At 44.6% G+C, this 14,246-nt stretch overlaps 1 protein-coding gene across 2 annotated transcripts in view; it reads right to left on the minus strand.

The window, feature by feature from the left end:
- Window positions 1-585: 585 nt before the first annotated feature.
- The window catches only part of fbxw4 (F-box and WD repeat domain containing 4), a 54,788-nt gene continuing 41,127 nt past the window's right edge, over window positions 586-14,246 (minus strand). For both annotated transcript variants that reach the window (XM_026189430.1, XM_026189429.1), the window contains exons 7-9: window positions 11,609-11,749; window positions 1,283-1,424; window positions 586-816 (exon numbers count right to left, since the gene is read on the minus strand). In XM_026189430.1, coding sequence (XP_026045215.1) covers window positions 682-816; window positions 1,283-1,424; window positions 11,609-11,749 — 418 coding nt within the window. In that variant the 3' untranslated portion in view covers window positions 586-681. The remainder of the gene's footprint in view (window positions 817-1,282; window positions 1,425-11,608; window positions 11,750-14,246) is intronic.

Raw genomic sequence — 14,246 nt, forward strand, 5'->3', positions numbered from 1 at the left:
TCCCATACACACCGCTACACACTCACTACAGTTACAGGACTCTGCACACTGTCACTTCAACAAATGCCACTTAAATGCTCGTTGCACAAACTTGTAAATACCAACTCGTCTTCAATTCTCTAATGTTTAATACTTTATTTCTCTCCTTTTCATTATTATTATTATTATTATTATTATTATTCTACAGCTAAATTCTGTTATTTTCCTCTTAATATAACTGCACACTCTCTACATGCTCATGTAAAGCTGAGGAGCACGGGCCAAAGAATTTAATTATGGATGAATGTGGATGCACGGTTTATCTGTACATGACAATAAAACATGAAACTAGGTGACCTGCTCTACCTCCTGATTACATCCTTTGTTACGTGGTGACACCAACAGGCTGAATACATGATTAGGAACACTGGCTCTGTGATTGGCTGCAAACCAGAAACTTGGAGGAAGTCAGTGAACACTGAAGTCACTTGTTCTTCATGGTGAGTAATCCTAACCACCCTCTACACCACTCACTCACTCGCAGCACAGCACTTTGCCTAACTGACCGATTTGACACCAGTGTTAAAAGAATAGAGTCATGTGCTCTTTCATTTGATCTTATTTTATTACACATTTGTAATAGTCAGAAAATAGATATTATATTTATGGAAATGATGAAACTACAAGCAGCGTCTGTGTGTATCATCTAATCTGGGTGCCATTCTGTCTGAAGTCCAGCGAATGCACAGCAGTGGCCAAGGCTGCATACAGGTGGGAGCTGTTGAACCTCAGGCAGTACACCGGGCTGCTCACAGGGTCCGAGCTCAACTGGAAAAACTGCAGAAAAGACAAAACTCCAGATGTAAGGAACAGCATCGAGTGCCACGACATTTATAATCCATCACATCAGATCCTGGACATGTTGCTGTGTGGAGGTTTTTCTGTGGCCTGAGGATTGAGATGCATTTGTTAGATAATTCCTCAATCATCTGACAAAGAGGTCCTCCACATGACTGTGTAGAATTAATGGATCCTCACCACCACCTCCTCCAGCACATATTGGACACGCAGCTGAAAACTTTCTGTGCCACTGGCATCACATAGCGCTACACCTACATGAATTTGAACCTTTTTATTGTATAATATTTAGATTTATTGAACAAAAAACTCACTTTTCTTTAAACTTTGTTGGTTGCTGTAACACATAATTGCCCAACTTTTGGGATGAATAGTTTTGTGTTCTTTTAGGCGTGTCAGACGCTGTGTTTGGTATATTTCAGTTCAGTCCTGTTTCTGTCCTTACCTGCAGACATTCAGTCTGCCGTTTGTCCCAAAGACGTACAACACCGTAATATGAGGAACCGCTGGCTATCATGTGGTTTCCATCTGTCTGGATGCAGTACAGCGCACTATCATGAGGCTCCTCCCACTCCATTGCACACTTCCTGTAAGAAAGGATGACTTAATGCATGCTGATTTGAAAGAAAGATTATTATTATTAAATTTGTAAATATAATAATTTGTATGACTTGTAAATATATGTTTGTAAGCTGGATTTATAAAAGCATAATTGTAGTTTACTCTTCATGTCAGATTCTCTGCTTGTCCCAAAATATGGCAAAAACATGTCAAACCTTTCGACAAGCTTACTGAGGTGTTAGTGCCCACAGCGTTTAAATCATATGTACCATTTTTCAAAAATGATATACTGTTGGATTTCTTGTACTAAGCCAACTTCAAAGCACCCTATGATGAGCCAGCCAATAAAATTCAGTGATTATGCAGCAGACTAACACTTAGGACCATATCTTAACAACCTCACGTCAAAACTGTTGTTTGGGCTTTGTCCCAACTTGTTCGTTATCCAAAAACAATCATTTAACTACAATAACGTCGCAGTGAGCAAGCGTGACACGGTTCGAGTCATAGTCTTCCCTTCTTCATCTTTGCCAACATCTGACAACTTAGGATGAAGTTAAACAACACAGTCGAACATGGTGGGCGTCTAAAATTTATGGCACATCACAGTCCTTGTGGAACTAATTGTTTCTTTCCATTTCCATTAAATTCATGTGTTCAAGTGTATTTCTCAAGTTACACAGACATAGACCTGTTAGCACAGCTCATATATTTAATGCCAGGATATAATAAACATGAATTTGTGGTTATGGTGAATTTGTCAACATTAAATTCGTAATTTAATATCCTGAAATTAAGAATGCAAGTCGGGATAATGTCCTCACACGTGATGTAAACACAATTGGACACACAAGTGTGTCAAAGGTGTGTTCTTGGGTTGTTAAGCAGCAGAGTGATTCTTACATGCTGTGGGGATACGATTTTTCTGTCAATAGACATCAATCCTCCATTAGTGCAGCCTCATCAATAAGTGATGGAGCGACACCGGGACAGACATTGGTGTAAGGAAGTGTGCATGCACACACACAGAGCTAACCTCTACGGGGAGCTGACCTGCTAGACTCTGAAAGTGAGACACATAAACAATGGAAACCACAATCAGAAAGACTTTATTAACCCCAAAGGAAATGATTTGGTCACAATGGCTCCATCACCAGCTGCTAATATTATCTACAGGTACTACAGCCTGTTTCAGCTGAAGCATGGTTTTCAATAAACTGCATGCTCAAAACGACGTTTGGTCCCGTTTCTTCTTTTTTACATGTTGAAGCTCGAGTTGGAAACTTGTGAAGATTCAACCATGCAAAATATGATTTTTTTGCAATTTTTCAAGCAGTCTTAAACTTTTGATCAGGACTGTATTAAGTTTTGTCACAGTCTGCCAGTCCTCACCGGTCGACCTGGCCGTTGTTTCCGTGTGTTGTGTTTTTGTCTCGCCTCCTCTCCCAGTCTCCTATTTTCCTGTTTGCGTGTTTCAATTCAATTCAATTTTATTTATATAGCGCCAAATCACAACACCAGTCGCCTCAAGGCGTGTTTCTGTGTGATGATGTGTGTGTGTTTCCAAAAGTCCGGTTTCACGTGTCATCTGACCTGGAAGTGTTCCTGTGCTGAAGTCGGCCACACCTGCTGCTCATCGTCCTTCGCAAGCTGCAGCTGATTGTCATCGTCAGCAGCCTCCCTACTTAATTGTGCGGCTGAGCTTCAGTCGACGCTGCATCGTTGAGTTTACTCGTCAGCACAGCGGTTGATAGCTTATGAAAACTTTGCGTGTGTTTGGATTGCCTAGTTGACAAATGTGTGTTTCTTCACCAGGAGTTGGGATCGGAGTTTGTCATGGAAGCGGGGCGAATGCTGAAGTGGGCACAAGTGGTACTGAGAACGCACCCTGAAATCACATGTAATGACTTTTTGGCTAAATTGTTGCTGTTTTTGACGAGGTTTCCCACCAAAAATGTGAATTACACGTGTAAACAGTGTCCTTCCAGGGTTTCATAGTGGAAAAGGGGCAGCTTTGGCTTGAAGTGGCCCAAGCCGAAGAATCAGAAATACAGTGGGATGCAAAAGTTTGGGCAACCTTGTTAATAGTCATTATTTTCCTGTATAAATTGTTGGTTGTTACAATAAAAATTGTCAGTTAAATATATCATATAGGAGACACACACAGTGATATTTGAGAAGTGAAATGAAGTTTATTGGATTTACAGAAAGTGTGCAATGATTATTTAAACAAAATCAGGCAGGTGCATAAATTTGGGCACCACAAAGAAATGAAATCAATATTTAGTAGATCCGCCTTCTGCAGAAATGACAGCCTCTAAACGCTACCTGTCGGTTCCAATGAGAGTCTGGATTGTGGTTGAAGGCATTTTGGATCCTTCCTCTACAAAACATCTCTCGTTCCTTCAGGTTTGATGGCTTCCGAGCATCAACAGCTCTCTTTAACTCACAGCACAGATGTTCAATAATATTCAGGTCTGGACTGAGATGAACGTTCCAGAACGTTGTACTTGTTCCTCTGCATGAAAGCTTTAGTGGATTTTCAGCAGTGTTTCGGGTCGTTGTCTTGTTGAAAGATCCAGCCCCGGCGCAGCTTCAGCTTTGTCACTGATTCTCCAGAATCTGCTGATACTGAGTGGAATCCATGTGTCCCTCAACTTTGACAGGATTCCCAGTCCCTGCACTGGCCACACAGCCCCACAGCGTGATGGAACCACCACCATATATAACTGGAGGCAGCAGGTGTGTTTCTTGGACTGCTGTGTTCTTTTTCCTCCATGCATTACGCTCCTTGTTATGCCCAAATAACTCAATTTTAGTTTCATCAGTCCACAGCAGCTTATTCCAGAATGAAGCTGGCTTGTCCAAATGTGCTTTAGCGGCTCTGTTTGTGCTGTGGGCGGAGCAAAGGCTTCTGCATCACTCTCACATGCAGCAACTCCTTGTGTAAAGTGCACTGAAAGGTTGAACGATGCACAGCAACTCCATCTGCTGCAACATGATGTTGTAGGTCTTTGGTGCTGGTCTGTGGGTCGACTCTGACTGTTCTCACCGTCGCTTCTGTCTATCCGAGATTTTTTTCGGTCTGACACTTCAAGCCTTAACTTGAACTGAGCCTGTGGTCTTCCATGTTCTCAATATGTTCCTAACTGTGACAACAAACGGCTTTAATCTCTGAGACAGCTTTCTGTGTCCTTCCCACCATGATGGTGAACAATCTTTGTCTTCAGGTCATCTGAGAGTTGTTTTGAGACCCCCAATTCTTCAGATAAAATTAAAAGAGGAGGGAGACTTACAATTGACCCCCTTAAATACTCTTTCTCATTATTGGATTCACCTGTGTATGTAGGTCAGGGGTCACTGAGCTTACCGAGCCAATTTGAGTTCCAACAATTAGTTCTGAAGGTTTTGGAATCATTAAAATGACAACAGATTTATGCACCTGCCTGATTTTGTTTAAACAATTCTTGCACACTTCCTGTAAATCCAATGAACTTCATTTCACTTCTCAAATATCACTGTGTGTGTCTCCTGTATGATATATTTAACTGACATTTTTTATTGTAACAACCAACAATTTATACAGGAAAATAATGACTATCAACAAGGCTGCCCAAACTTTTGCATCCCACTGTAGTTGCAGATGTTGAGAGATTCACAAACTTTTACAGGCGGTTTATCAGGGACTTCGACACAGTGGTAACATCCCTCACACAACTTGACCACTGAAGTGTCGTTTCAGTGGTCTCCCTCTGCTCAACAGGCTTTCGACCAGATTAAGAAGCTGTTCTTCTCCACTTCTATCCTGGTTCAAGGGGACCTCAACAAACTCTTCATGGTGGAAGTGGACGCTTCTCACCCAGGTCAGAATCACACGTCAGTTTCTTCAGCATCTGTTTTGTTGGCCTTCTTTAGTGAGAGACACACATGAATATGTGACGACCTGCTTGGTTTGCGCACAAAACAAGGTGCCAAATACTCGTCCCGCTGGCCTGATTCGACCTCTGCCTACTCCAAAGAGGCCGTGGTCTCACATTGCCTTGGACTTTGTCACTGGCCTCCCGCCTTCATCAGGTAACACAACCATCCTTACCATAATTGACCGTTTTTCCAGGTTGGTGCACTTTGGGCTCCTCTCCGTGAGCCCAATTAAATATTTGTAACCTACAATTTGTAGGTTGGAAGAAAATTGTCTTTTTTAATCACGACACATCCTTATCACACTGAACTATGTTGAAAAGGTTGATGGAACCCACTGGAATAAATGAAGGCTGAAAAATAGATTTCAGCTTTGAGATACAGGTAGTGCTGCAAAGGTTCAGCACCCATTCTTAAAAATGTTAATAGGACAATAGAAAAGTAGACTGCACACAAATGGGGAAATTCCTCTTTAAAAAATACGATTTCTCAATGAAGTGTGGAGTTCTAGCGAGGCACAAACATCAACCTATGGAACCAGTTCTACGCTGCACTTGACAGACACGACCACGACTTGTGACCCCATACAGACAGAAGGCAGCACACACTAGGAAGATATCGGAGGCACTGTGAAGTATCCTGAAAGTTTATGATCTTCAGGTGAATAATTATAAAGATAAATTTGAGGTGATTGGAATTCTTGTCAAATGAGTAAAAAACAGGCTCTTTTTTTATTTTACACGTCTTGCTTGTCAAATTTCCTCACAGCAACTTTACTTATTGATACTGTGTCTATTCTAGGTTGCCCTTAAGTGGTTATGGGGACCATCAAGCATAGGCATGAACCCCCTCAATGAGATTATTGTCAAGACTGGCTACGGATACCGAATACGGGGATTCCCAGGTACTTGTAGATGTCTTCGATATCTGCAATGTTGCCTTCTGGTAGCTCGGTCCCCTCGGTTCTGACTACCTTCCCTTTCTTCGTTACAATCCGACTACACTTCTCCAATCCAATGGCATTCCTTGCTGTAGATCCTGGTGGTGTGGATCAGTGAATCGATGTCTCGTTCACTCCTGGCACACAGCTTGATGTCATCCACGTAGAGGAGGTGACTGAGGATTGTCCGTAATGCTGCATTCACATCTTCTAGGAGACCTTCAGAGGGGACTTCCTGTATTTTAAATGTCTTCATCCCAGCAATATTCATCCTGTTTGCAAAATCCACACCATCTGTCCTTCTGTGTCTCTCTCCTTAACACCATTCCTACCCAATACCTCCTCTTCACCTACTTGACTATTAACGTCTGCTCCATTCACCACTCACTCTCTACCACTTGAACCAACTTGAACCAGCTCACTGCAGTTTATCTTTCTTTTCTGACATCCAACACTGAAAACCTTCAACATCACAACTTTGACTTTCAGATTCAAATTAATGATCCTGTTTAACACTCCCTTCATCTACACAACACATGCTCTTCCAGGTCTGCTCAACCTGGTCTTGGGCACACACAATGTTACTTCTCTCCTCATATCAACCAGCTCCCTCCCTTACTAGTCATGGTCCATAAACCAATATGATGTAGGGGTGGCTGGAGCATAGGAGAAGAGGTAAAGCAGGTCATCTACTAATCGGAAGGTTGGTGGTTCAATCCTTGGCTGCTCCAGTCTGTATGCCAAATATTCTTGGGCAAGATAACTCCAAGTTATTCCCAAAGGCATCCATCGGAGTGTGAATGTATATGAATGTTAGATACAAACACCAATGCATAGGATGCTTCTATGAATGAGGCATGTTGTGCATGTGCTTTGAGTGCTCAGATAGAACAGAAAAGCCCTACATAAGAACCGTGGTACATAATATTAATATGGCCAAGTCTGGAGTCTGTAGGTCACTCCAAACCTCCCTGTTCACCCCGGCTTTGGACTGACATTAGGAGTGATAATAATGATTATAGTTATTGTAAATTTTCTTAAAACGACCAGACCTTCATTTGTTGGCACACATGGTCAGCATGATTTATGCAGACGTGTGAGTGTATGCACTGTTAGTAACTGAGGGTACTGATTCCACACTGGACCGTATAAGCACCATGGCATCATGTAAAATGTGTATTAGTTTTGTTCTTTTGTTTTATTTCTTGAGTGATCACAGTGCATTTTCTGCTGAACCTCTGACAAAGTGCAGCTTCAGCATGGTCACAGAAGTCTTTTAAGTCTTGTTAGGTTTGTGCATATGAATTATTGATATCTAAAGAGGGACCCCCTCCTGTGCCAGCCATTCTCCAAACCCAACTCCTTTCATAGTCCCTAGAGAGATCAGCCAATCAGATCAGATTTGTCTTACTTGACTGATCCCTGAGAAACAGAGACTGAAACTCCTTGTAACCCTTTTGATCCAAAATAATGTCGTTATATAGAGAATTGCTGGTTAGCTGCCTGCACTGGTCATAGAATAATGGTGTTCTGTCAGGACAAGCAAGGCAAGCAGTGTTTGCCTTTTAAAAGCTAAAAATTGATATAAAATGTTCCAAATTAAGTTATCTCTCTCTTTTCATCTAAGACAGCGCTGTCATAAAGCCCCTCGCATGTCAATGTGTGCATCCAGCTTTTACACTACTGCCATCTTGTGGCCACAGTCGTCTATTGTCGCTGAAACCTGCGCTTATTTCATCTCGTAGCAAAGTCTGGTCTGTCTCTGAGGGCATGTTCATCTCCCATTGACAATGACTGCAGCTGAGGAAGCTAAGAGGCCAGCAGCTTGTATCTCGTGATTTATGAGGACACACTCTGGACGAAGCGCTGTTCTGTGACTTTACACTGATCGGAGAGAATCGGTGTGAGGCGTGTTTGCCTTTCTGTAAGAGCATCCCCTGCTTCAAAGAAATTGTGCCAACTTTGATGGCAGTTTGTAATGCACATACTGCAAGAACCTGTTTTCTTCTGCTTATCCACTTCAAGGTTGTGGGAGGAGGGGGTGCGGTGGGGTGGAGCCTGCTGTCATAGAGGCAGAGTACATTCTGGACAGGTCGCCAGTGTATCTCAGGGCTAACACGTAGAGACTGACAACCATCACACTCACATCTACAGCATCATTCATGTCTTTGGAGTGTGGAAGGAGCCATGCAGACTCAGAGCCCTGGCAGACTCGGAGCAAAAAAAAACAACAGAAACAAAACACCAAGAAGAACAATTTGCAGCTGAATTAGGTTTCGTTTTGGTAACATGACTGGGTATAAAAAAGACCGTCTATATGAGCCAGCTTTTCTCAAAAGTAAAGATAGGCAGAGGTTTGTCAAATTTGTTTGTCAATTGCAAAAACTTTGAATATTTCATCATCTACAATATGCATAAATCAGGCTTACATTATGACCACCTGCCTGATATTGTGTTGAGCCCCCTTTTCCAGTCAAAACAGCATTGACCCATCGAGGATTGGACTCCACTAGACGTCAGTAGCAGTGCTGTAGTATCTTGCAAGATGTTAGCAATAATTCCTGTAAGTTGTGAGATGGGGCCTCCATGAATCAAAATAGTTTCCCCAGCATATCCCACAGATCGTTGAGGGGATTGAGATCTTGGGAATTTGAAGGCCAAGTCAACACCCAAACCTTATTGTACTCTTCAAACTGATCCTGAAACAGTTTTACGTTACAGCAAGATGAAATGTCCTGATGAAAGCCATAAAAGATAACTGTTTCAATGAAACTGTGTGCATCATCTGCACGACTGCTTGCTTGTACGAGTCAAGCAGGACCTAAGGTTTCCCAACAGAAGCCCAAAGCATCACTCTGCCTTAGCACAGTTGCTCTCTTCTCAAAGGGCATCCTGATTCCAGGTGATCCCCAGGAAAGTCTCACACACATGTACCCGGCCATCCACGTGACATAAAAGAAAATGTGATTCCTCAGACTACGTCATCTTCTTCCATTGCTGCAGTTTTGATGCTCACATGCCCATTGTTGGTGCTTTTGACGGTGAAGAGGGGTCAGCATGTGCACCCTGTAATCTGTAGTTATGCAGTCCATACACAACAAACTGTACTGCACTGTGTATTCTGACGCGTTCCATTCAAAACCAGCTTGAACTTTTTCTGCAATTTGAGCTTCAGGAGCTTGTCCGTTAGATCAGATGACAAGGGCCAATCTTTGGTCCCCATATGCATCAATATGCCTTGGTGGTCAATGCCTCGAAGAGATTCTGGCAAACCGTCAGACGTCTCAGGAGGGGAAAGCGGTGCTCTACCTGCACTGTGTATAGTGCTGGTGGAGCGCTGCTGACGTCGACTGAGAAAATTGTCAGGCGGTGGAAGGAATACTTCGAGGACCTCCTCAATCCCACTGACACGTCTTCCGAGGAGGAAGCAGAGTCTGGGGATGAGGGGAATGACCCGCCAATTTCCGGGGGCGAGGTCACTGAGGCAGTTAAACAACTCCTTGGTGGCAGAGCCCCTGGTGTTGATGAGGTCCGCCCCGAGTTCCTGAAGGCTCTGGACGTTGTAGGGCTGTCCTGGTTGACACGCCTCTGCAATGTTGCGTGGAGATCAGGGGCAGTACCTGTGGACTGGCAGACCGGGGTGGTGGTCCCCATCTTTAAGAAGGGGGACCGGAGGGTGTGTTCCAACTACAGGGGGATCACACTCCTCAGCCTCCCTGGGAAAGTCTATGCCAGGGTGCTGGAAAGGAGAGTTCGTCCGCTAGTTGAACCTCGGATACAGGAGGAACAATGCGGTTTTCGTCCTGGTCGCGGAACACTGGTCCAGCTCTTTATCCACTCCAGGATACTTGAGGGTGCATGGGAGTTTGCCCAACCAGTCTACATGTGTTTTGTGGACTTGGAGAAGGCATTCGACCGTGTCCCTCGGGGTGTCCTGTGGGAGGTGTTGCGGGAATATGGGGTGTCTGGCCCATTGCTACGGGCCATTCGATCCCTATACAACCGTTGCAAGAGCTTGGTTCGCATTGCCGGCAATAAGTCGGACTCGTTCCCGGTGGGTGATGGGCTCCGCCTTTGTCTCTGGTTCTGTTCATAATTTTTATGGACAGGATTTCTAGGCGCAGCCAAGTGGCGGAGGGCTTTCGCTTTGGTGGCCTCAGAATCTCATCTCTGATTTTTGCAGATGATGTGGTTCTGTTGGCTTCATCGGGTGAGGGCCTCCAGCTCGCACTGGAACGGTTCACAGCAGAGTCTGAAGCAGCGGGAATGAGGATCAGCACCTCCAAATCTGAGGCCATGGTTCTCAGCCGGAAAAGGGTGGAGTGCCCACTCCGGGTCGGGGATGAGTTCCTGCCCCAAGTGGAGGAGTTCAAGTATCTCGGGGTCTTGTTCGCGAGTGATGGGAGAAGGGAGCCGGAGATCGACAGACGGATTGGGGCTGCAGCTGCAGTAATGCGGACGCTGCACCGGTCCGTCGTGGTGAAGAGGGAGCTGAGTGTAAAAGCGAAGCTCTCAATTTACCGGTCGATCTACGTCCCTACCCTCACCTATGGCCACGAGCTGTGGGTAGTGACCGAAAGAACGAGATCGCGGATACAAGCGGCAGAAATGAGCTTCCTCCGAAGGGTGGCTGGCCTCTCCCTTAGAGATAGGGTGAGAAGTTCGGCCATCCGGGAGGGGCTCAGAGTAGAGCAGCTGCTGCTCCACATCGAAAGGAGCCAGCTGAGGTGGTTCGGGCATCTGACAAGGATGCCCCCTGGGCGCCTCCTGGGTGAGGTGTTCCAGGCATGTCCCACCGGGAGGAGGCCCCGGGGCAGACCCAGGACACGCTGGAGAGATTATATCTCTCGGCTGGCCTGGGAACGCCTTGGTGTTCCCCCGGATAAGCTGGAGGAGGTGGCTGGGGAGAGGGAGGTCTGGGCCTCTTTGCTTAGGCTGCTGCCCCCGCGACCCGGCCCCGGATAAAGCGGATGAAGATGGATGGATGGATGGATGGGTCAATGACCCTGTTGCTGGTTCACTACTGTTTGTTCCTTGGACCAGTTCTGATAGATGCACACCACGGCAGGACAGAATTACTACACAAGAACGGCAGTTTTGGCTTTGACCCAGTCGAACTGGCATTTTTAACATTGTTGAAGCGCCATCAAAGATGAAGCTTTGCTAGCGGGACTCCGTGTTTGACTTGTGTCTCTGTGTCTCTAACTGGAATCAAACCAGTTCAACCAATTTATGATTCACTGAATTCAGTGTTTATTTACATTCATACAGCAACACAACTTTTAAGGAAACAAACTCCAGAGAAACACTGACTTTAAAACCAAACCTGGCAAGAGGAAAATGGTGGCATACCTTGGGCAGAGTCGAAGGTCCCACAGTCGAATAAAGGTATCATAACCACAGGTGAAGAGCTGGAACGGAGACTCAAACCTGATATCCAGCACACCGGCACCACGACGAAAGTCTGAGCCCAGAGTGCCTAAGGATATCGATCTAGTGAAGACAGGAGTGGTAAATGTATTTATTGAGTTTTTTTATTCCACATATGAAATTAAACAGAGTTTAAAAACTGAAAAAAAGAAACTGAAAGTTATTTTTTTGTGGTTTTGTGTTTTGTTCGCCAGCATGACATTGCTGAGTCATTCCTATGCTAATATGCACAGTAGGTTGAATAATTAGACAAATTAATGCTTAACTAGTGGTGCTCTAAGGGGCTATTGGAGAGCTTTATAATAATATGAATACAGTATAGGGCGATACACAACTGTTATTTAATACATGTTAGTCACAGTTTCAGTATTTACGAATAAAAGCTACGTCTCACTCCACATCTGTCATTGCTTTAATAAAGGCAAGAGCCAGAGTGTCAAGCCACAGTATTCTGCCAGCCCCAAGCATGGATGAGTGCAGAGGACTGCATCGGGAAAGGGAACCAACATAAAATCTTTGCCAGATTAAACATGAAGATCATCAACAAAACGTCCGTACTGGAATGGGCGTGGCCCAGGTTAACAACGACTGCCACCGGTGCTGTTGGCCAGGATGGTGCCGGTGGAAACGGTGCTACTGTTGGCTGAAGACGGAGGCGTTGAAAGAAGAGGAGGAGAACGCATGTTTTGAGGCCGTGAGAGAGAAAGAAGATTATGAGTGTATATGTGAGGGTAAAAATTTGAAACACAGGGGCATAAGAGGGAATTCAAACTATTCTACCATAGTGAAGATAGGAAGAGGAATAGAATATATGAAAAGTGTTGTGCAGATGAAGAGGATGTTGAGTTTGAAGCTGGGAATCAACGGACTAATACTGAATGTTGTCAATTTAATGTTAGAAGTGAAAGAGTTATTCTGGAGTAAGTTGGATGAAGTGGTAGAAAGCGTGCCCAGATAAGAGGTGACGAGAATGGACTTCAGTGGAGGTGACGGGAAGAGAAGGGAGGAATAAAGCAGTAGAGGAACATGCCATGGACTATCTTTAGACGCTGCAACCCAACATGTGGTGTCAGGGGAGAATGTTGCTAGGCAGTGTTAGATGGTTGGATGGAGGGTGACTAAAAGTCAAGAAAAAGAAGCAAGACCCAAAGATTACTTTGTGGAAGTTTAAGAAGAAAGAATGTTGGTACTTTCAGCTGCTCCCATATTTCCTGAGCAATCACTCAGGATCATGTCTGAATCATGTTTTGATTTAGCACAGCTTTAATAATAATAATAATAATAATAATAATGGATACTTTATTGATCCCCATGGGGAAATTACTTGTTTTTCTCTGCATTTGACCCATTCACTCAGTGAAGCAGTGGGCAGCCCACTAAGCAGGCGCCCGGGGAGCAGTGTGTAGGGACGGTACCTTGCTCAGGGGTACCTCAGGGTAGCCGTTAAGTGGATTCGAACCGCCGACCTTCCGATCATGGGGCGACCACTTTACCTACTGAGCTATCCCTGCCCCAAATGCCGAAAGCCCTTCCTGATTTAACCCTCCCCATTTATCCAGGCATGGGACCAGCACTGGGACTAACTGGTAAATGGACTGGTTCTTATATAGCACTTTTCTACACTACTGGAGTAAGCGCTTTATACGACTTGCCTCTTTCACCCATTCATACAAGCACCTCTTTTCCTATGCCTATGTGCTTTTCTATCTAACATTCACACTGCAGTTAATGTATTGTAGATCAACCATGGATTCAGTATCTTGCCCAACAGCCAAGCTTCCAACCTACAGATAAGTAGATGACCAGCTTGTGACCACCTGAGGCTGGGTTAGTGGCTCTTACTCTTGAACTAATGGTCTTTTGTATTGGTGCAACGGATCACGGTTGATCCGTAATCCGAACCGATCCCACTCCACGGTTCGGCATGCACAAAGATTCGAAAAAGAAGGAAAAAAAGTATGCGTGGTGAGTCTGTCAAGTGATAGTTATGGCCAGCGCTAGCGGTCCAAGTGCAGGAGCAGAGGAGTTTGCTGCCCAGTCCGACCGGGCTAAAGCTATTACAGAAGCTGTTGGGGTGTTTAGCTGCAGACGGGAGGCCGTATTCTGTTGTGCAAAACAAGGGGTTTAAACTACGATGAACGTGCTTCAGCCACGCTACGATATCTCGTTTGCGCGTCCACTTTAGTGGCAAGATCGTTCCAAGCATGTCTGAGCAGCAAAGGATTTAAGTTGTGGCTGAACTGTCCCAGGCATCTTCTGTTGCCCCAGCTACAAATGGGTGGAGCTCCAGGGCAACGGAAAGCTTCGTGACCGTGACAGCTCATTATGTCGCAGCAGAGTGCGATATAATGAGCCTTGAGGCGACTGTTGTTGTGATTTGGTGCTGTGTAAATAAAACTGAATTGAATTGAGTGGTAGATACAAAGACTGTACTGCCCTATATTGAACCATAATTTTTTTTAATAATTGAGTCTTGAGTTGAATGTTTTTAACAGGCAAAAAATACTTCAATAAGTGAAGTAGTAAATGTTACATTTTTTTGTCTTTTTTCCTTTTTTGC

The sequence above is a fragment of the Astatotilapia calliptera genome, chromosome 13 (genome assembly GCF_900246225.1).
Source record: "Astatotilapia calliptera chromosome 13, fAstCal1.2, whole genome shotgun sequence".
NCBI classification, from domain to species: domain Eukaryota; kingdom Metazoa; phylum Chordata; class Actinopteri; order Cichliformes; family Cichlidae; genus Astatotilapia; species Astatotilapia calliptera.